Source organism: Pinus tabuliformis, chromosome 4_1 (genome assembly GCF_031772625.1).
Source record: "Pinus tabuliformis cultivar Carrire ecotype Pingquan chromosome 4_1, CPIR1, whole genome shotgun sequence".
NCBI classification, from domain to species: domain Eukaryota; kingdom Viridiplantae; phylum Streptophyta; class Pinopsida; order Pinales; family Pinaceae; genus Pinus; species Pinus tabuliformis.
In genome coordinates, this window is record NC_142303.1 from 796,888,605 (window position 1) to 796,910,897 (window position 22,293).

The 22,293-nt window shown below is 37.0% G+C and overlaps 1 protein-coding gene across 1 annotated transcript; it reads left to right on the forward strand.

The window, feature by feature from the left end:
* The first annotated feature begins 17,052 nt into the window (after window positions 1–17,052).
* On the forward strand, window positions 17,053–19,014 carry LOC149178600 (putative disease resistance protein At5g43730). Its single transcript, XM_089422162.1, has 3 exons — window positions 17,053–17,410; window positions 17,470–18,446; window positions 18,961–19,014. Exons 1-3 carry the CDS (start codon window positions 17,053–17,055, stop codon window positions 19,012–19,014), a joined length of 1,389 nt encoding a protein of 462 aa, XP_089278288.1.
* The last annotated feature ends 3,279 nt before the right edge of the window (window positions 19,015–22,293 follow it).

A 22,293-nucleotide genomic window follows, 5' to 3' on the forward strand; every position in this document is an offset into this window, starting at 1 on the left:
GCTGAAGACTGACTAGAAGAGCTTCCATGAAACAGAAAACGCCAGTGTCAAAATTGAAGACTGACCAGAGGTAAATCTAGACCAAAACAGGTTGACTAGGCCCGTACAAGAAAACAGGAAAGCGCTGCCCATTCAAAACTGGAATCTGACCCATAAAACAGCTAAATCCGAAACTGAGACCCAAAGACATAGTCAAGAGAATGCCGCCCATGCAGGGGAAACCGACAATTTAACATTGGAAAAAAGGTCTGAGCATGAGAACTGTAAAGCATATAATGACTATAAACCAGGAGGGAATTCAGCATCTTCGAGCAGCAGAGAATCAAAAATCATTGAACGCAGACCTGCTTAAGCTTCATGAGAGGTGGAAGGCGATTCTTCAACGATGCGACACCCATATTTGTAGGGGTCTTCATCCTCAGAGGGATGGCCCTCTTTGCCTGAAGAACCGCCACCAGTAGGGATGCTCAGACCTGCTTGAATGTTCATGTCCTGGGTTACAGAGCCACCCGGATCCTTACCCTGCGTATTGTCAATCTGAGAAGTTCCAAGCCTGTCTTCCGCCCTCGTCTCCAGAGACATCCCTGGTGTCACAACAACCGAACCAAGAGTATCCTCTTGAATCTCAATGGTGACTGAAGCTATGAAGGAGGAATTACTGAGGGTAAAGGGGAACCGAAAACGAGCGGTGTGAGATTGGGAATTATGAGAGCGCGCTGCTGAATTATGTTGCCCTCAACCCCGTCCACGACCACTCCTGGTAACGAGATAGCGGTCAGAGCAGAAGTCTGAGGCTTCAAACGAGGAGTCTGAGATGGACGAGGAGGGCTGGCGGATGACGCGGCCACAGGAACTTCCTCTCCTGCAGCGCATTCTCGGGTGTAATCTAGGCATAATGAAAAGAGAAAGAAGAGCTGAACAGGTAGCAGAACTGTAAAGGCAGGGGGGGACTGAAAGGGTCCTAACTTGAGCTCGCAGAGGAGCACTGGGAGAGACGGAGGATGAACGACAACTAAAATTGCAAAATGGGCTATGAGATGCATGAAATCCCAGCGGTGAATCAACACAGCGATCTAGAGCACAACTATTCCCTAGGATGGTTCGAAAGCGAGGCTCTGCGACAACAATGGAACGACACGAGCGTAGGGGAGGAGCATGAATGAAATTTAGGAGGGGCGCCATAACAGATGAAATTGCAGGCTGGAGAGGGTGGACAAGTTGCATTAACACAACATTGATGATGATGGCTGAAGACTTTAAAGCTGGCTTCATGCGAGGCCGGATGGCGGTGGTAATAAGCCACGCGCTAGCCCACCACGCTGCCCTCGTACAGATTGACATGTTACACACTCGCATCGAGGAAAAATTTTACATTTTGTTATTTAATGCATAATTATTAATTTTAAACTAGATTATCATTATTAATATTATTTTTAATGATATATAAAATGATAATAATAAAATTATATAATTGTTAATTTTTTATTTGAATATTAAAAAACTATTTATTTAAAAAATAAAATTTATTTTGTAATGAATATTACAATATGTTTCAATGTTTTAAATTGCTTAAAGAATGGAAAATCATATCTTCTGATTGGGAGGCAGGGGTGAGCTCTGGAAACTGATCTAGGGTTAGCGTTAGGGTTCGAAGTTGGGCACCATGGCGGAACGCGCAGGGGGGATTATTGCTCCCTCTTACAGTCAAATAGTGACGGAAAAAAGCAAGGATGCTAGAAAGCAACGTTTTAAGAAACCTTTGGAGATGGCAACAGAGGCAATCAACACAGAAAAACTGGGAAAAAAACAGACCCCCAGATCAGGAAGGGGATAAGCAGGAAGCTAGTAAGGAAAAGAAGACAGGGGGTAGCAGTCAGAAAACTGCGTCTATGAGTACAACTGGGGTCTGCAAACCCAAGTCGAACATCATTCCCCGGGTCATTTTAAGTGACCCAGTGCTACAAGCGCACAGAGATCACATGGCGGAATATGCGGTTATATGCAAATTCATGGGGATATGGCCGACGAAGAGGGCGTTGCATGTATGGATAAAGGAGCCACTGGAAACCAAAGGGGGAAATAAACCTTCATTTTAAAGACAGAGTATTCGAAGGAGGACCATATTTCTACGCGGCCGCAGGCCTCTACATGCCACCATGGATGATGAACTTTGTCTCAGAACATGAAACATTCACATTGGCATCGATACGGATTAAACTATACTCCCTTCCTTTGGATTACTGACTACCGAAATCTCTGAAAACAATAGGCAACAAGTTGGGGCATTTTCTAAAGATCTCAGATGCGACTCTGAAAGGTAAATATACCTCATTCCCTTGAATATGTGTGGAAATGGACTTATCTGGGGCACTTCTTGAAGCAATAATTTTAGAAGTATATGATGAAGAATGGGTGCAGGTAATGGACTATGAACATATCCCATTTAGGTGCCGCAAATGCCATGAACATGGGCATCTATACAGAGACTGCCCAACAAACAATTTGGAGAGAAACGTAAAAACCACCCCGGATAAAAATCTCGAGGGTTTCACCAAGGTTGGGGGCAAAGGGAAAGGCGGGAAGAGGCCTTAAAAGAAGATTAATTAGGAAAGAAAACCGAGCCACAATGGTTTAAAGATCCTAGAAGATGAAGATGGAAACAAAGAAACAAATTAGGAATCAGAGAACATTATCACTGAGAAGGAAAGGGATGCTAGCATGGAAGATATCATAGATAACAACTAGCAAAAGGATGATCTGCCAAGTAATATGGAGATAAGTAGGGACCATAAGATGACTCCAAGTGAGGCTGGAACAGAGGACCATGAATTGCAGGAGATTCTAGAAACGGAGAATTTAGATCTAGAAAAGTTTCTGGAACAAGGGACAACCAAAGGAGTGGACTCGCTACCACAAGAGGAATTTGATAGGGTTCAACAACTCTTCCTATGGAGATCATAATGGAAGGGCTCTGGAGTCAAAAGAAATCATGAAAGCCAAGAAAATAGAGGGGTCAAAATGATGGAGGAGACACAAATACAATCTGCCAAGAACCCAGGCAGGAAAAGAGGAAGAGAAAGACAGAATGAGCTGCTGAAAGAATGTGGAAAACTCATGATTAAATAAGGTAAGATGAGTGATCTCACCAGTTATTCCTTTACAAACCTTTCTTAATGAAGCTTACAACCTAGAATATTAGAGGCATAGGAAATAGAAGGAAACAAAGAAATCTTAGTAATAAAATAAAATAAGAAAAGCTAGATATGGTTTTTATTCAGGAAACAAAATGTTCAATGGACAAGATCAGAGAAAGACATAACAAATGGCTAATCAAGTATGAATATCTAGAGGTTAAAGCAAACAACTCGGCAGAGCGGGCGGGGGGGGGGGGGTTCTTACACTCTGGGATCCCCAGAATTTGGAATCCTAGATGTTGAAGTGTCTAGGAACTATCTTTCTTTCATGTTTCAACCTTTAGGTGATTCGGAAATTTATATGATCACAAATGTCTATGGACCTCAAAAGAAAGAAGACAAACTCAAGATTCTCACCTCCCTTGAGGAGCTAAGAGCGAGACACCCTAATGTACCCTGGATTGTTGCAGGAGACTTCAATATGATCAGATCTCTTATAGAGTAAAAAGGTGGTATCAGACATTTAGGCAGAGACTCCATTGCCTTCCAGAACTTCATAATGAACATGGAGTTAGTGGACACTGAAACAATAAATGGTACCTTTACTTGGAACAATAAGAGGGGAGGGGCTTCTCAAGTTGCCTCCAAGCTAGATAGATTTATTATTTCAGAGGACCTCTTTTTTTAGGCCCTGCCATGTCAGATTTTATTCTTCCCTTTGGGGGCTCGGATCATTGGCCTGTACAGCTGGAAGCCACTTGTATGGTGACACCAAGAAACAAACCTTTCAGGTTTTAAAATGCTTGGCTCCCTCACCCTGAATTCACCAGCGATATTGACAAATGATGGAGAGAGGATCTGAACATTCAAGGCACTAGAATGTTCCTACTCCAACAGAAACTTAAACACATCAAATCCAGGCTTAAAGATTGGAATAAAAAGGAATTTGGTAATATTTTCAAAGCCAAAAGAGAAGTTGAACAAAAAATCCAAGAGATCAATTAGATCATCATCACAGATGATTTTACCGAGGAGCGGAAAAAGCTAGCTGACTCTTTGCAAGAAGCATGGGAAGATCGGTGCATGTAAGAGGAGATTTTCTGGAGACAAAAATCGCGGGTGTAGTGGATTAGAGAGGGAGAAAGAAACACGAAATTCTTCCATAAATCCACCATGGATCACAAGGCACACAACAAAATCACAAAACTCAAAGATACTCAAGGGATAGAACTCGTCTCTCACAAAGAAATGGAATTTGTCCTTGTTCAACACTTCCTCAGCATAACAGAGGAGCCTCTAGTGGATAGATCTAGGTTCATCAACCATTTCACTTAGTACATCCCTCGGCTGGTTACCAGAGAAGACAACCATAATCTTAACATGCCAGTGTTGGAAGAGGAGGTCAGTGAAGTGATCAATGAAATGCAAAATGGGAAAGCTCCAGGCCTGGAAGGGTTCAATGTAGACTTCTTCAAAGCCTGCTAGAAAACACTCAAACAGGATATCCTCGAGGTGGTGGAAGACTCAAGAAGAGGTTCTGAAGGCTCTTAATTCCTCCTTTGATCCCAAAACAGGAAAAAGCCATGACTCCGGATGGTTTAGATCCATATCTTTATGTAATGTGGTGTACAAAATCATTTCCAAAGGGATCACCAACAGAATCAAGCCCCTTTTACCAGCTCTCATCTCAGAGGAGCAAACTGGCTATGTGGAAGGAAGATAGATCCTCAATAATATCATCCAAGCTCGCAAGGTGGTACACTCTCTCAAAAGAAATAGGCAAGCTGGTATGATCATTCAGCTGGACCTAGAAAAATCTTATGATAAGCTAAGTTGGTCCTATATAAGGGCAGTACTAAGAGCCTATGACTTCAACCACAACTGGATAAGATGGGTTATGGCACTAGTTTCCACGACCAGTTTTTCCATCCTACTTAATGGCGCTCCTTCAAGAACCTTCATACCATCCAGAGGTCTCAGACAAGGGGATCCACTCTCACCCTTCCTCTTTGTTCTCATGATGGAAGGGCTAGGCAGAGCGATCAAAATGGCAAATGCTGAAGGAAGAATCCAGGGCATCAAACTCACCATGGATGGAGCAGCAAATACTCATCAACAATTTATGGATGACACGATGCTGCAGGGTATACCCACGGTCAGGGAAGCCAGAGCGATCAAACAAATCTTAAACGACTTTGCTATGGCGACTGGCACAAAGGTAAGCCTCAACAAATCAAAAGTTTTTTTTCTTTAACACTAACATTGCTATTCAGAGAAACATCACCATAATTCTTGGGTTTCAAAGGGACTAGTGACCTTCCAAGTACCTGGGCATACCTCTTACAGACAAACCTCTAAGCAAGGGAGTGTGGGAGCCAATAATAAATAAAATTCAGGACAAGATCAGAAAATGGACATGCAGGTCTTTAAATTTGGTAGGACGTCTTGTGCTCACACAGGTTGTGTTGCAGGCGATTCCCAAATTCATGTTCTTAGCTCTTCCTGCTCCTAAAGGAGTTATGCAACAGATCATAAGCATTCAACGGGATTTTCTATGGGGCAGAGGAGAAGAGAAAAAGAAATGGGCTTTGGTAGCATGAGACAAGATATGCAAACCCAAGATCCATGGTGGTTTGGGGCTTCATGACCTTGAAACTCTCAGCAAAGTTTTGTGAGGTAAACTCTGGTGTAGGTGGCTCATGGAATCAGCAACCCCGTGGGCCAAGCTCTGGAAACAACAATATGCAAATAATTGGCAGGAGAAGGATCACATTCGAATGTCAGGGCATATTAAGGGCTCCCACATTTGGAACCTTACTTGGGAAAATAAAGGTATTGTCTAGTAGCACAGTTTTTGGGAGATTCGAGTTGGGAACCTAGCACAATTTTGGGAGGATAACTGGCAACAGGAACCCAATTTGTATAAGGACAAATTAGCAGCTCTCAAGAATGATACCGACAACAAAGGTTTATTTATGGTAAGTGACTTTTGGGACCAGGCAAGGAACAATGGTAAATGGAGAATATGGAAGGATCTAGGCCATAGTGAAGGGAGCCCTTTGAAGGCCTAGGCAGACTCCCTTGCTCAGGATTTAGAGCAAAGGAAGATTTTGGTATCCTCCTTGTCTGACCAACTAAGATGGGGAAGGAAAATCGAAGGAAACTTTAGCCTCAAAGAAGCTAAACGAGTAGTAACAGGGTTTAACTACCAAAACCCTGATCAAGTTTGGAAGAATCTTTGGCAGAACCCCCACTGGATGAAAATAAAGTTGTTCATTTGGCTAGTTCAACAAAAGAAAATTTTAACTTGGGAGAATCTCCTGAAAAGAGGTTTTACTGGGCCATCCAAATGTTACCTATGTGGCTCACAAGAGGAGACAATGGATCACCTACTCAACCTCTGCCCTTTCACCTCCACCATGTGGGAGTGGGTGGCCTCGGTATTTAGATACACTGATAAGGATAGATTCATCATTTCCAACATTTTGAAGAATTGGAGGAAAAACGTCTCAGGAAATGAAATCATCAATAAAGCCTGGAATCTAGTTCCAGGCTTTGTCATCTGGGATGTTTGGAAAGAACGTAATAGCAGGATCTTCAAGAACAAAAAAAGCACGCTCCAACACATAATTGAACAAATTTTAAGGTAGATCAAAGACACAGTTAGAAGTTTGTTGTGGAAACTTCCTGAGGACCCTCCTCTGCCCTAGGATGCTTGCATACTACTGCATTTGGGTCTCCAGTCAATAGTTCCATAGGGCATAATCAAGGGTGTGAGCCAAATAACTACAGATATGAATATTTGGAAGCTTCCTCCACATGGTTTCTTAAAAGTCAATATAGACGAAGCGTCTAAGGGCAACCCAGGGTTAGCTGGTTTTGGGGGTGTTATAAGAGATGAGTAGGGACACATAAAGGAGATCTTTCACAGTCACTTGGGGAAGGCCTCTATTAATATGGCAGAATTCATGGCCTTAGAGCAATGCCTGGAATTCCTAGTGGATTCAAACTTACACAATGTCATCATTGAAGCTTATTCGGAATTGATCATTAAAGAGGTCAAGAAAATGTGTAATGGAACGACACCCGAAAAAGTGTCGAAACATTGGAGGCTATCACAGGTATTTCATTGTATACATACCCACATGCAAACCTTGAGAACTGTTAACTTTGTCCATGTGAAAAGAAAAGCAAATGGGTTGGTTGATCATCTGGCAAATGAAGGAGTGATTAGTAAGGAAGGCTACACTAGGCATGTCTGGGAGTTGATACCCCCAGGAAAACTGTATGATGATTGTCTCTGTCAGGCTGCAAAATACATGGAACTCTTCCGAATCTTCAGCAATGAGAAGGAGGAATATTAGAGAAAGGTGAAGAGAGAGGAGATCCTTGGGCCATGGTCTCTCCCAAAGAATAGAAATTCGAAGAAGTGAAGTGATTATACAGTTTGTTTGGTTCAGCGGTCTTGGTGTGGCTTGGAGTAAGCTGATTCAGGAGGATCACAAAAGGGTCAGAGGAGTTAAGTCCAATCTCGGGTGGATAAGGTTTAAAAGGATCGTTCTGGATCGTTGGATTGACAAGATGGAGCAATGGTGCTGAGGAGACCTGTGATAGTTGAACGTCGCTTAACTAGTTCACAAGTTGAATGGCCGCAGTCCGCAGGTCCTTTTTGCCTCTGTCATCCGCGGATTTCGGGCCAGAAAGTGATCTGACGTTAACCGCTTGGTTGGACCCGAAATCCTTTAGACTGAAGGGCTCTATTCTTTTTCGGGTCCAGTTTTTTTATTTCCTTCGTGCTTGTGACTTGGGCCGAAATCGTGGTGAATCGTTGGATTAAATAAGCATTGATCGATGGTTCATCCTACGGTTTTTGGGCCGGAAAGTGCTCGACCGATATCCTTTTGGATGGACCCGAAATCATTTAGAGTGAAGTGCTCTAATCTTTTTCGGGTTCGGTTTTCTCATTATTCTTTGTGCAAGTGGTCAAGCCAAAATCATGGTCGACCGTTGGATCAAATAGACACTGATCGATAGTGCTGGATCTCCATGCAGCTTTCTTAAACGGAGGCTTATTGACTGGTGGATGGAAAGGTGGCTGCGACGGTGGGGATCGTGCATTCAGGTTTAGGCTTGGGCAAACGAAATGGTGATTTTTGGCAGAATTTTGTATGTTTTCGAGGGCTGGTAGTCTTCACAGTCTATATGTATTTTAGAATTTAGCAAAAACACATTATGGCACGGTGTGAATAGAAAGGATCTCACTTCTCAAGTGATAGATTTCTTAGGTTTCCTGCTTAAAATTAGTTGTAACTTCGTGAATAGTTGATTGATCTTGGGTCTTGTGGACCCTATTGATGATTTACCAACATCTGGCTTGTCTGGTGTTGGTCTTTGCACTGGTAAATACATGAAACATATGTAATGCACGTTTACGGTTAATAGAATGTTCCACTCTTACTTGACCAAAAAACAAATTGCTTAACGAATGATAACTTCATGATATATAAATTATTTGAATTAAAGAAAGAATATTTATTATAGTTAATTGGACTTATTTTGGATGGTAAGAAGAAATTATTGAATCCTACCCATTTATTGTCAATTCTCCCTAATAACATTTTTATTATAATTAATTAGACTTATTTTGGATGCTAAGAAGAAATTATTGATATCTTGCCCATCTATTGTAACATGTTGAACCTATACTAATTATATTGTTATAATGATTTTGAATATAATTTTTTTTTTTAAATTGCTGAATATAATTAATTATTTAAATTATTATAAATATAATATAATTAGTTATCTAAATTATTATAAATATAATTAATTATTTAAATTGATGTATGAGACCCCCTTGTTTGTGGGACAAGGGGCCCACCTCTACGCAACGATTTCACTGCTAAGTCTACAAAAGCATACATACTCTTACCCCCCTCTAGTTTTGAACTTGTGTCCTCTTAGGAGGAAACACATGCTCTTAACCATTAGGCACACTCAAGTCGTATATTATTTAAATCTGGCAACCATCCACAATTTTAAGTAAAACCAATAAAACTTGAAAATTTAGTAGCTTGTCACAATTTAAAATAATTAGGACCTAAAAACAAACAAAAAAAGATAGAAAAACATGGCCAACAAACAAAGTAAAAAATATCTTCATATAAAATGTATTATAAACCAAAAGTTAAAAATACTACTAAGTTGTATTTAAATATAAATTGATAAAATAGCTAAAAAGTATAAACCAGTTTAATTATTTCACATATAGTTTTAACTAATTTGGTTATATATTCTTTTACAAGTTATATATATATATATATATATATATATATATATATATATCCACACATCTTTAATATTTTAGAATCCATTGTCTAAAGTTGTAATTTAAATAAATAAATTTCAAATTTAAAACAAAATTGATTTAGATAATGGAAAAAAAAGCTCAAACATAAAAATTATTTTCTTGTGTATTCATATTTATAAAAAAAAAAAAATTAAATTAACCAATTTTACTAGATATTTAACTTTTAATTCATAACATATCATTATAATAATAACTAATTTTACTAGATATTTAACTTTTAATTCATAACATATCAACTAATGATAAACCTTATCGTAGACCTCATTTAAGTCGTTTATAAATAATAATAATAATAATAATAATAACAATAACAGCCAATCTAGATTCTAGAAAACAAAACTCAAAAATTATATTTTTTATTTATATTTAATAAAAAAGTACATTACAATCCAAATATGTATCACAACATAAATAAAGCATAGATGATGGAATAAGTTGCAATTTGTAGCTATTAAATGGCATGATTTCTTTGAAATCTCAACACAAATGATAAATACCATGAAGCAAGATAATTTCACCATTGCTGCCCATTTCCTCATAAAACAACAAAACACTTTAATCTCACCTAATATCAACATTAATGTATATGTGAATAATTTGGATTAAAATAATATTTAAATGCAACACATATCGCAATCTTTGTTCAATTTGTCAGTGCTTGCATGAGCTTGCATGTAGTATTATAGTTGGAGTCAATTCCAATCAAACGACAAGGTTGACTTTCGACCTCATAGACGAGCCCAAATTCCAACTTGCTTTCAGTAGGGACCGCAAAAGAAATATGTACATACAGTTGGGTGCTTTTACAAGGAGCCGAATTGGTTGTGGAATGTCATAGCACTATTCAAAAGGCAATGTCGACCTCTGACCTCATAGCAAGCCCGACCTCCGTCTTTCTTCTAATAGGGCCCAAAAAAGAAACATATATGTATAATTAGCCTTTTTATAATTTATAATTTTGTTTTTCTATAACATATTATTTAATAAAATTAATTTAAAATATTTTATCTTTTGATCAATTAAAAAATAAATTGAATAAATTATTCTTATAAGATAAAATGTTTAAAAGATGTGAAACCATTATCCCTTCTTTAAAGAAAAAAATAATGTAAATATAGTTATTTTTATTTTCTTTTTCAAATGTTAATGATACAAATTAATCAACAATAAACAATATATATTATTATAAAAACTATTTCCTTGCTTATTATATTTATAAAAAACTTAAATTTACATTAACATTTTTTTCTTCGTCAAATGTCACACAGTAAATGTATAATAACAACTAATTTCATTAGATATTTAAGATTTAATTTATAACATCTCAACTCATGTTAAACAAACCTAATTTAACTAGTTTATAAGAAATAATAATAATATTAGCCGTGAACCTAGATTCAAGTAAACAAAAAGCAAAAATTTATATTTTTGATTTATATTGAACAGAAAAACTAAATTACCAACACAATGCTTTGATCTCACCTAATATCAAAAATAATGTATAAGATAATAATTTTGCTTAAAATAATATTTAAATCAAACAGATATCCCAACCTCCATTGAATTTTTTTGACCTCACACCAGCTTGTGTGACGGATTGAAGTTGGAGCTGAATTGGTCGGGGAGTTTCAGTAGTCGGGAGTGTCTAAAGAGACCACTTGAGCGACAATGTTGACCTTCGACCTCATAGTGGGGGTTGACCTCTGGCTTGCTTTCAATAGGGGCCACAAAAAAATATGTGTGTATATTTATGCGTGTTTACAACGACCACCTCCAACCTCATAGTCATCCCGACCTATGACTTTCTTCTATGAAGGCTCACAAAAGAAATAGATGTGTCTATATTTTTTTTTTTCTTTCATATAACATATTATTTAGTAAATATAATTTAAAATACTTTTTTTTTTTTTTATCAATAAAATAATAAATTCAGCAAATTATTTTTATAAGACAATTTGTAGGAGTTTACAGGGTAAGTTCCTTGGATAGAACACCAAATGACACCACTCACAAATAAATCATAGATCAGTACACTAGTATTCTTGACGTGGTTAAAACCCTCAAAGAGGGAAACAATCCACGACCTAAGCCAACATGGCCACTTCAGACAATTTATTAATGTAAGAAACTTTACATAAGCTTCTCTCATGAACAATAACCTAACAAATGACCCTCCATGCTCTTTAAATAGAGATCGTGGACCAATCGGGTGTTAAGCCACATATCAAGTGTTGGTAATACCAAGGAGAGAATGAACCATTAGATCACTTCATGTCTAGAATGTATCATGACCATTGGATTGTAAGTTACAAAAAGTACGAAAGAAACACACTTTACCTAACTATACATTAGACCAAGTTATACTTAATTATTTCCTATGTGTTGGAATATCCTAACATCCCCGTTTAAGAACAACTTGGGATAGGATTGAAGGATGTACAAAGATTACACAATAGGTTAAGGAATGAGGCATTAGAACCTATCCCCCCTAGTGACAACTTCTTGAACTCCAACCATAAATCGAAGTTTAGTAAACTTTGCCTTTGTGAGATTAATTGTAAATATTTCTGCAACTTGATCATCAATTGAACAATATTGCACTTCAAGAACATGGTCATGAATGAGATTTCCGATGAAGTGCATGTGTAGTTCAATGTGTTTGATGCTCTGATGTTGTATTGGATCTTTGTATAGTTGAATGGCACTTTGAGTATCACACCAAAGTGTAGTCGAATGTTTCTGTTGAAAAACCAAACTCTAACATGATCTGATGAAGCCACAGGGCTTCCTTACTAGCTTCGATGATGCCATGATACTCTTCTTCTACTAAAGAAAGAGAAATAGTACTTTGTTTATTGCAAGCCCATGTAATAGGTCTAGAACCAAGAGTGGAGACATAACCTGCAGTAAACTTCTAATCATCAGGGTCACCAACCCAATCAGAATCAGTGAAACCAACCAATAGAGGAGATGCTTATGCATTGTAATTAATCCCAAGTTGACTGTACTTCGAACATAACAAAGTATTCTTTTAGTTTCTTTCCGATGAAATTCATGTGGGTTTTTCATAAACCGAGCAACAAGGCCAATAACAAAGGAAAGATCATGACACATGTGGGTTAGATACACAAGTTTTCCAACAAGCTGATAGTATAAGGTAGCATCAACTTCAAGGGAAGTACAAGTGACTAAAAGTTTGGCTCTAGACTGAAAGGGAGAAGGGGTTGTCTTACAGTCTTCCATGTGAAAGTGGCATAGAAGATCATGGGCATACTTGGACTGGGAAAGGGAAATACCTTCTTAGGATTGCAAGACTTGAAGACCAAAAAAATAATGTAAGTGTCCTAAGTTTGTCATTTCAAACTAATTTTTAAGGTTGGAATTCACATGGTTTATAAGGTTGGGATCACTACCAGTAAGGATAAGATCATCAACATAAAGAATAAGAATGATAAGAGACTTACCCACATTCTTAGTGTAGACAATATTGTCATAATGACACCTAGAAAAGCCAATATCTAAAAGAAAGCTATCCATTTTGGCATACCAAACCCGAGGGGCTTGCTTGAGACAATAAAGGGATTTCTTAAGCCGGCATACAGGAGAGTCTATTTGTATAAATCTAGGAGGTTGTTCCATATAGATTTCTTCATTCAAGTCCCCATGAAATAAGGTGGATTTAACATCCATTTGATAGAATTCCCATTTGAAAGAGGAAGCAAGGGAAAGAACAAGATAGATAGAGTTCATTTTGGAAACAAGGGAGAAGGTTTCAGTATATTCAATTGCTTCAATTTTTGAAAAACCCCTAGCAACAAGATGAGCCTTATGTTTATCAAATTTTCCATCTGATCTAGACTTGGTTCTATAAACCCATTTGCATCTAACAACTTTTCATCCCTTTGGAAGAGGAGCAAGGTCCCATGTATCATTTTCCAATAATGAATGATATTGTTCATTCATAGCTTTGTCCCAATATGGATGGCCTAAAGCTTTTGCAAAGGTGTAAGGATCATAATTCGTTGAAGCTTGAGCTAGTAAAGAAGAGGCTCTATCGAACTGAGAACGTGTATGACACTGATATGTAGGATCAGCTGCAAGAGCACATGTTGCATCTCGAGTAGCGCAGACCCATTTTGGAAGTTGAGGAGCTGAAGGAGGATACCAAGAAGATGGGGAAGGATTGTCATCCTCACTTTCATCATCTGAAGAAGGAATATTTTAAGACGTAGAAGGGATAAAGAGAGGTGGCACATCCACCGAACTAGACTCATAAGCCGATATTTTTTCAGCAAACTTTACATCTCTTCTAATGATAACATTTTTGGATTTAGGTTGAAGAAGCCTATACCCTTTAACATCTTCATAATATCCAACAAAAATACATTTTTCACTCTTAGGTTCTAAGGCTTTATGTTTCTTATGTGGAATATGGGACCATGCTCCACTTCCAAAAACATGAAAGTGACTTACATCTAGTTTAATTGAGCTCCATGCTTCTTCTGGAGTAATATTATTTAAAACCTTAGAAGGAGTGTGATTTACTATGTAATTTTCACAGTTAATTACTTCTGCCCAGAAATTAAGACTAATTCCTTTAGATTGAAGCATACAATTAGCCATTTCCTTTAGGATGTGATTCTTCCTTTAAGCTACACCATTTTGTTGTGGAGTATATGGAACAGTATGTTGCAATTGAATTCCATGCTCAGTGCAAAAGTTAATGAATATATTGTTAACATATTCTCCGCCATTATCAGATCTTAGCTTAAGAATTTGATGTCCATATTGTTTCTCAACAAAGGCCTTAAAGGCCAAGAACATGTTAAAGACTTCACTCTTGAGTTTTAATAAGTATACCCAAGTGCGTCTAGAGAAATCATCAATGAAAGTTAAGAAATACTTGTAGCCAAAGAATGAAACAACTAGAAGTGGACCACATAAATCATTATGCACAATCTGTAAAGGGGATGAGGCGTGCCAAGAGGCATGTTTTTCAAAACTATCTTGATGATATTTTCCGAGTACACATCTAGAACAAACACCATCTCTGCAAGATATCATAGGAAGACATGTCACCATATTTTCTTTACATAGATTTTGAAGCGAATGATAGTTAAAGTCACCAAATGGCTCATGCTAAAGTTTTCTCACTTCATCATTATGAGAAAAAAATACCGAGTAAAGAGTTGATGACCCAAAGTTGTTAAACTTATACAACCTTGTAGAATCATCAACAATGCCAGTAGCTAAAATATGTCTAGGATTTCTTAGGTCCTTAATTACAACATCATGAGGTGAAAATTCAACAGTTTTACCTTCCCCTGAATGAGTTATCTTATATATAGATAGAAGGTTGCAGGATAAGGCAAGAACACATAATACATCATTGAATTAACGATTATCTAGATGAATAGTTGTAGTCCCTACAACACTAAGGTATATATCATCACCAACATATATATTTTTGGTGTTACAAACATTTAAAGAGGAAAACATGGTTTTTTTTTTGCCATGTGATAAGAAGATCCATAATCAATGAGCCACTCATGAGAATGTGAAGATGGAGATACATTTAGTGCATAACCAGACCGAGATGCTTGACAACCACATGTAGAAAGTGTTATTCCTGAAGATGAAGTTGAAGTTGAAGAGTGCTCCAAATGGATGCTATGCTTCTTCATTGTTGCTTCCAAGGCTTCCATCTTCTTAAAGCATTTGGATTCAAAGTGGCCATCACAATTACAAAAGTTGCAATGTCTATCACTCTTCTTCCCTTTGTTTTTAGTTGCCTTATCATTTTGTTGAGTATATTTTTCACTGTGAGATTGAAATTTCTTAGGACCCTTGTTTGGTTTAGGACCATTCTTTTTAGGATGTTGCTTTTGAGGATTCTTTGAACTTGGATGTTGTTGGGTTGCTAAGGCTTTCTTAGAAGAGTTTCCAGTATTCAGAAGACCAAGATGTAAGAGTTTTTCTTGCTTTCTTATTAAAGAATCACAAAAGGAATCAAAAGAGGGGTATATATGATTTGGTATACCACTGTTTAGAGTAAAGTCTTCAACATTAGTGTTAGATAAATTTACATAAAAAAAAAAACCATTTCCTATAAAAATGTTCGTATAAATTGTTCCATATATATGCAACTTCCTTTAACACAACACAAACCTTTAGAGGGTATCAGAAGTGTCTCCTCAACTATAAAAAGACTTTGAGAAAACATCGTAAAAGTTAAAAAATCATCCAATAAATATAAATTATATTTATAAATTAAATTTTTAATAATAATAAATATAATAAAAAAATAAAAACACACCATAAAATAATTATACCTCGTCACAATAAAACTTTTGTTATTTACAAATATAATAACAAATGAAAATCCAGCTGAATTAAGGTTCCTACAGAGCATTTATATCATTTAAAAATTAATTAAAAAACTTTTTATTTTTAAAACTAATACAAATATAAAAAAACATTCCAAATGCATTAAATTAGACCCAAATTCATATCCAATGAGACCGTAACCGATAATTATAATACCAAGCTTTGGGAGTTATTAATACAATGTATACGATCTATTATGGGAGGTTTCTTGCATCTCCATACCTTCATTCAAATAAATAGTTCGCACTGGCAATCTCAAAAGCATAAAGTAAATAGAATGATTGAATGGTAGTTGTTTTTAGCGTGGTTTTTTGGAAGTTGTTTTTAGTGGTTTTTTAAGTTTAATTGTTTTAAAATTTGGTAAGAATTTATTGAAATCATAAGTTTGATGGGTATTCAGATGCCCTAAAATTTTTCCAAAGTGCTGAATCCATATACAATCAAAAAACAAGTTTAAATAACACAAATCAAAATTTCACTTCAATTTTTTTCACCAAATTCTAACACCAAAAAATCACACTAAAAACAATTCCGATTAAATTACTCACATTACAACTTAAAAAAAACACAGAAAGTCACGGTGAAACCACCACCGACCTCTGTCTTTAAGTGGTCAAATAAAGTGAAAGCCACTTATTCTTTTCTTATTGGAATAAAATTATTTTATAATTGATGAGACCCTTGAGAATAATGTTCGATCAAGTTCGATATTCGAAACTTCCCTTTCACAATATTCGAGTTGTGTGAATAATTTAACTAACTTTAATAATAAACATAAAATCCTTATATGAGAAGTGACTTACCTCCATATATATTCTTTGAACAAAATGGCAGGAATAAACTTTCCAAAAGTATATATACAATCAAAGTATATATACCAGTTTTCTTTGTAAAGCAAGGAATTAGCCTGAGAGAAAAACCATATCTCTGGCTTTCCAAAGCTTAAACAAGTAGAACCAACCATCTAGGTTCAGACAGACTGTAAGTTGATTAAACCGTCCCTTGCCTCGGCTCTTCATCTTTTATTTATATATACTCTCACCGTCAACTCGTCCAATCCACTACCTCCCCTCGCTCACAATACGCATTTGTGTCGCCCCCATTTCATAGTTTTTCTCATCTTCACATAATTTTTTGTGACATTCATTTGTAAAGCATAGAATGGCCGCCGAGATTGCCACCGATGTCGCAAAGGATGTAGCAAAGGATATCGCATACAGCGTTGTTGGTGCAGTCATCCAGCAGATCAAGGATATGGTTGAGTTGGAGGGAAAGCTTGAGATTCTCAATACTGACTTCGGTCCCGTGAAGAGCTTATTATTACAAATTGAACAACAATTCCACGACCAACAAAGAAGGCTGCCGGAGGCCATCAAAGATAGTTTGGGAAGCATGGGCGAGCACCTCCAAAAGGGCCAACTTCTCATCAACCGCGCCAAACAACAGCAAAGACGGTGCTTCGGCGGCTGTCTCATGTGCAGCCCTAATCTCTTACTCAGATTGCAGATTGGGAGACCAGGTTCCGTCAACTCTTTCAAGAGCTTAACACCTTATTTTCAATATCTGCCAATTCTACAGAGATTGTGTCCGCCGCAGCGCCTCAGGCAGAGGTGCTTCGTCAACCTATTCCAGGCTCCGGCTTCGTAGGGTTCACCATTGAATCTGCTCAGATGCAGATGCAGGCATGGCTTGGTGAAGCTCATCCCAAAGCTCGAATGGTCGGCATTTATGGCATGAGGGACGTCGACAAGACGTCCCTACTCAAACTGGTCTACAACAACTTCAAAGAGGTGAGAGGCATTTTTGATGCAGTAATTTGGCTTACAATTTCTCAGCACTATCAGATTGAAAAATTGCAGGCCTCCATTGCTGAGACTCTAGATTTAAAGTTGGAGAGCATTTCTGACAGTGATACAAGGAAAATGAAACTGTCAGAATCGCTGGCAAAGAAGAAATTTCTTTTGATCTGTGATGATATGTGGGATCGAATCGATCTCATTGATGAAGTTGGCGTGACATTTGGGGATCACAATTGTAGCAAGGTATTAATGTCCAGTCGCAGCAGAGAAGTGATCTTCGCGATGGAGGCAAGCGAAGAGTACACATTGAAGATACAAACCCTGTCCGAGGAAGAAGGGTGGGAGTTATTTAGGACAAAAGCTTTTACAGATGGGATTCTTCCAAGGGAGAACAATATAGAGGGTATAGCTAGAGAAATTGCCTCCGAGTGTCAAGGATTGCCGTTGGCCCTAAACACAGTTGCTGCAACAATGAGGCGGAAAAAGACAGAAGATGAGTGGAGGCGTGCTTTGACTCTCATGAGAACTGCAGATCCTGCCTTCCAAGCCAGCCACAGCATCATTGATAGAGACCTGTATAAAAGGCTAAAATTGAGCTATGATGATTTGCCTGCTCGTAACTTGAAGATTTGTTTTTTATGCTGCGCTGTGTTTCCTGAGGATGCAGAGATTCCTGTGGAGACGTTGCTAGAAATGTGGAGCGCAGAAAAGCTCATCACCCAAATGGATGCCGGGCACGAGTACATTGATGTACTGGTAGAGGTTGAGTGGTCCCAAAATTTAATTTGGGAAAATGAGAATGTGAAAAATAGACCAGCACATTTTTTATTTTATAATGATGTGTACACAATTATCATCATAAATGTTTTGTTATACCTCATACAAATTGTAATATTATTAATTTGAAAGTGTGAGATATTTTGTGTTTAACATTATTTAAATGTTATTTTGGAATGACAATGTGGGATGTTTAAATATTATTTTTATATAATTTAATTAATTTATATTTTTGTTATTTTTTTTTAATTAATTCATATTTTTGTTATTTAATTAATTTAAATTTCTCTTCTTATAATTTATTTAATTTTTTATTTAATAATTATATTATTGAGTGATAGCAGTTATTTCAAAAAAAATTATAATTTATTTAAATTTTTATTTAATAATTTATATCTATTTTTCTGGAAAGTCTTTTATTAAAGTCAATAATAATTATTAGTTTCAACATTATTAAAGTTAATAATAATTATGTTTATGGAGTTTTGGATAGACATCAATGGAGTGCTTTGTTAAGACAGTCCTTCATGTGAAGTTATTGGTTTAATTCCCTACTTCAATTGAGGTGATATATTGGAAGTGATGAAGATGTAGTCCCACCAAGGTTACAATTAGATTTCAAATTTCTGTGGTCTTTGTTTTAAAAAAGATGGTTTAATTCCCTACTCCAATTAGGGTGATGTATTGAAGGTGATGAAAGTGTAGTCCCACCAAACTTAAAATTAGATTTCAATTTTTTGCGGTCTATGTTTAAAAAAAGATGGTTCCAATTCCCCACAATGAACACTCAAACAACCAAAAAAATGAATAAATACTAAATGAAAAAAATTATTATTCAAAAAAAAATTACTAAAATCCTAAATTATAAAATCTAAACCTAAATAATGCATTAGAAATTTAAAAATGGCTAATAATAATTAATTATTAATAATAATTTTATTTATTTATTAATAATTAATTATTCATTTATTATAATAAATAAAATATTATTATTATAAATAAATAATCATTAATAATAATAATAATAATTATTATTATTTATTTAATTAATAACAAAAACCATTAATGATAATTAATAAATTTATTAATTACTAACTAAACATGAGTAATAAATAATTAATTTTAATTTAGGAAATTTAGAAAAAAAATAAATTTATTAATTTACTTATTAATAATAATTATTTAATCACTCATTGATAATTAATTATTTATTAACTTGTAATAAATAAATAATTTATTTTTTTTGCTAAGCAAGAGACGTTCCTTCAAATTCATTAAACCAAAAATATGTTACATAGTGTACAACTATCTATCAGCACTGTGGACCCCGCAAACAAGAGTGCTTACCGCTTAAGGCCAGATTCCCAACCCATCAAAAGTTATCACTTAACCTTTGAGAAACCCTAAATCCTGCTAATTACCCCGCCATCAAACACCATACTTGCCTCTTAATCGTGACCGTTCAATCCAAGTGAACAATTTGACGGCGGAGGAGGATTTCGTTCCGAAAGGCAGCGCACTGGATAACGCCCCGTCCCCACCAACCTGCATGATCATTTCTGATCATTGATTTACTCCGCGGAATCCAATGGACGAGCTCCATATCGCACTGAGTATTTGCCCAAACTTTACTGTGCGATGAGGGCAGATTACCGCACCATCCCTCCACCACGTGTCAGAAGCTGTATGGAATCTCTTCCATTTCACAAAAACCACTTTTTGTTTGAAAGTGGTGCGATCACCTCCAAACCGCTCAGAAGGCGGTTTTTCCTTCCGAAAGGTGAAACCGTGGGACAATTGGCTGACGGAAAAATCCTGAACCCCATCCCTCCTCTCCTTATCGCGACTCTTTTTCCTGATATCGTGATTTGTTATGATTAGTCCCTCTGGAATACTAAGCAAGCCATCCAACTCCTCCTTGTCGTTACTACTAAATCTAAAACCTAGATTTGCGTTGATCTTTTCAAAGCATAACCAATCGCCTAACCTATACCGTTGATTACTAAATTTGATGTTATCATTGCTACTAAAGCCAACCGTAATCTGCCATCCACCTACAACCTGTTTGCCCAAAATAAGAGAATCCAGCCGAGCATTGATCATTGAGACCTTTCCTTTCTGGCTTTATCCTGAAACGCTTCTCTATCCTCTTCCGACTGGGTATGACAAAGAATTTTTAGGTTGCCTGGTGGCGTTCGTTGCCACCCTGTTGAAACTCTGCGCTCCTTGCAGCTTACACCTTGTTTGGCCAAGATGTCTGCCAATTTGTTAGCCATTCTACGCACATGGTTGAATCTGACTAAGTTTAGCCCTTGAAGGTGACCCTGAATTCTCTGGAATACTCGGATTAACTTCCAGTGTTGTGAGACTTTCTCTGGCTTTGTTCTGCAACTAATTCTTTTTAACGAGTTAATGACTAACTCAGAGTCGGTTTCTATAATCACATTTTGGCAGTTCTCTTGCTTCAAAAAATCTAAGCATTGCTCCATCACCATTAATTCTGCCATGTTGTTGGTGGCTCTTCCTAAATGACAATGGAAGAGGAAGAGGATGCTACCTACTTCATCCCGAAGAACCCCGCCAAAGCCAACAATTCTCGGGTTACCTTTCGAAGTTCCATCTATGTTGTATTTCAAAAAACCTTTCGGAGGAGGATGCCAGAACTCCTTTTCAGATTCCATTTTGCTTGCTTTTCTGTCCAGGCCTTGTGGGATGATCCCTTGCATACTTAACTGCCTGAGAGTCCTTAAATTGGCTTCTAAGGGAGGATTTTTGGGGAGATTCCTAACTGAAGAGCTCACCGTCTCCTTAAGTTTTTTTAAGATCTGATCAAACAAGCGAAGAGCGGGATTCTTTTCATTTTTGAAGATTCTCTTATTCCTTTCTTTCCAAATATTCCAAATAATAAAGCTTGGCATAAGAGCCCAAGCTAAGTTGAGAACTTCATTATCCGAAAAATTTCTTCTCCATCTGCTTAGGGTGTTAGTAATACTCTCTTTGTCCTTGTCGGACTGTTGGAAAATGGTGGCAAATGAATCCCATAACCTGGATGTGAAAATACAGCTGTTGAGAAGATGTTCCATTGTTTCCTCTTGGGCTTCACAGAGCTGGCATCTGGAAGGCCCTAGCATACCCCTCTTTCTAATGTTGTCCCAAGTCAATATTTTCTTGTGATGAACCAACCACATGAAGAGTTTGATCTTAATCCAACCTTGATGTCTCCATAGGTTTTGCCAGATTCTGTTTGGAGCCTGGGAATCCAGCTTAAGGAGAATACCTTTTGCTTCCTTAATATTGAAGATGCCTTCGTTGTTGTATCCCCATCTGAGTTGGTCCTGCCCTTCTGATACCAAAATCATCCTTTGTTCCAAAATTTTCTCAAGAGCCTCTGCTTTTGTTTTCAGCATTTTATCATTCCTGCAATCTATATTTTTCCATGTCCTCCATTTTCCTGTATTGTGAGTATAATCCCAAAAATCTTTCACTCTTGTCAATCCTTGGGTATATGTCTCATGCTTAAGGTTCAAAAAATCTCCTTTTAATAGTATTGGTTCTTGTTGCCATTTATCCTCCCAGAATACAGCTAGATCTCCTTCTCTGATTTCCCAGAAGTTGTTTCTTTGTACTAAACCTCTGTTCTCCTAGGCTTTATTCCAGATGGCAGAGCCCTTTATATTTCCAGACATCCTTATTAGATCAGTGTATTGCCAAGAGCTGGCATATTTTTCTTTCCATATGCTTGCCCATTGCGCCTTTGGATCTTTAACCCAATGCCACCAGAGTTTGGCCCCTAAAACATTGCTTAGAATCTCCTGGTCATCCAAGC

Bases quoted from the DNA above. Each gene is read 5' to 3' on its own strand.
- LOC149178600 (XM_089422162.1), top strand. From the start codon at position 17,053: ATGGCCGCCGAGATTGCCACCGATGTCGCAAAGGATGTAGCAAAGGAT. The intron at 17,411-17,469 runs GTTCCGTCAACT...CCAATTCTACAG, and splicing joins ATTGCAGATTGGGAGACCAG to AGATTGTGTCCGCCGCAGCG. The intron at 18,447-18,960 runs GTAGAGGTTGAG...AGTTTTGGATAG, and splicing joins ACGAGTACATTGATGTACTG to ACATCAATGGAGTGCTTTGT.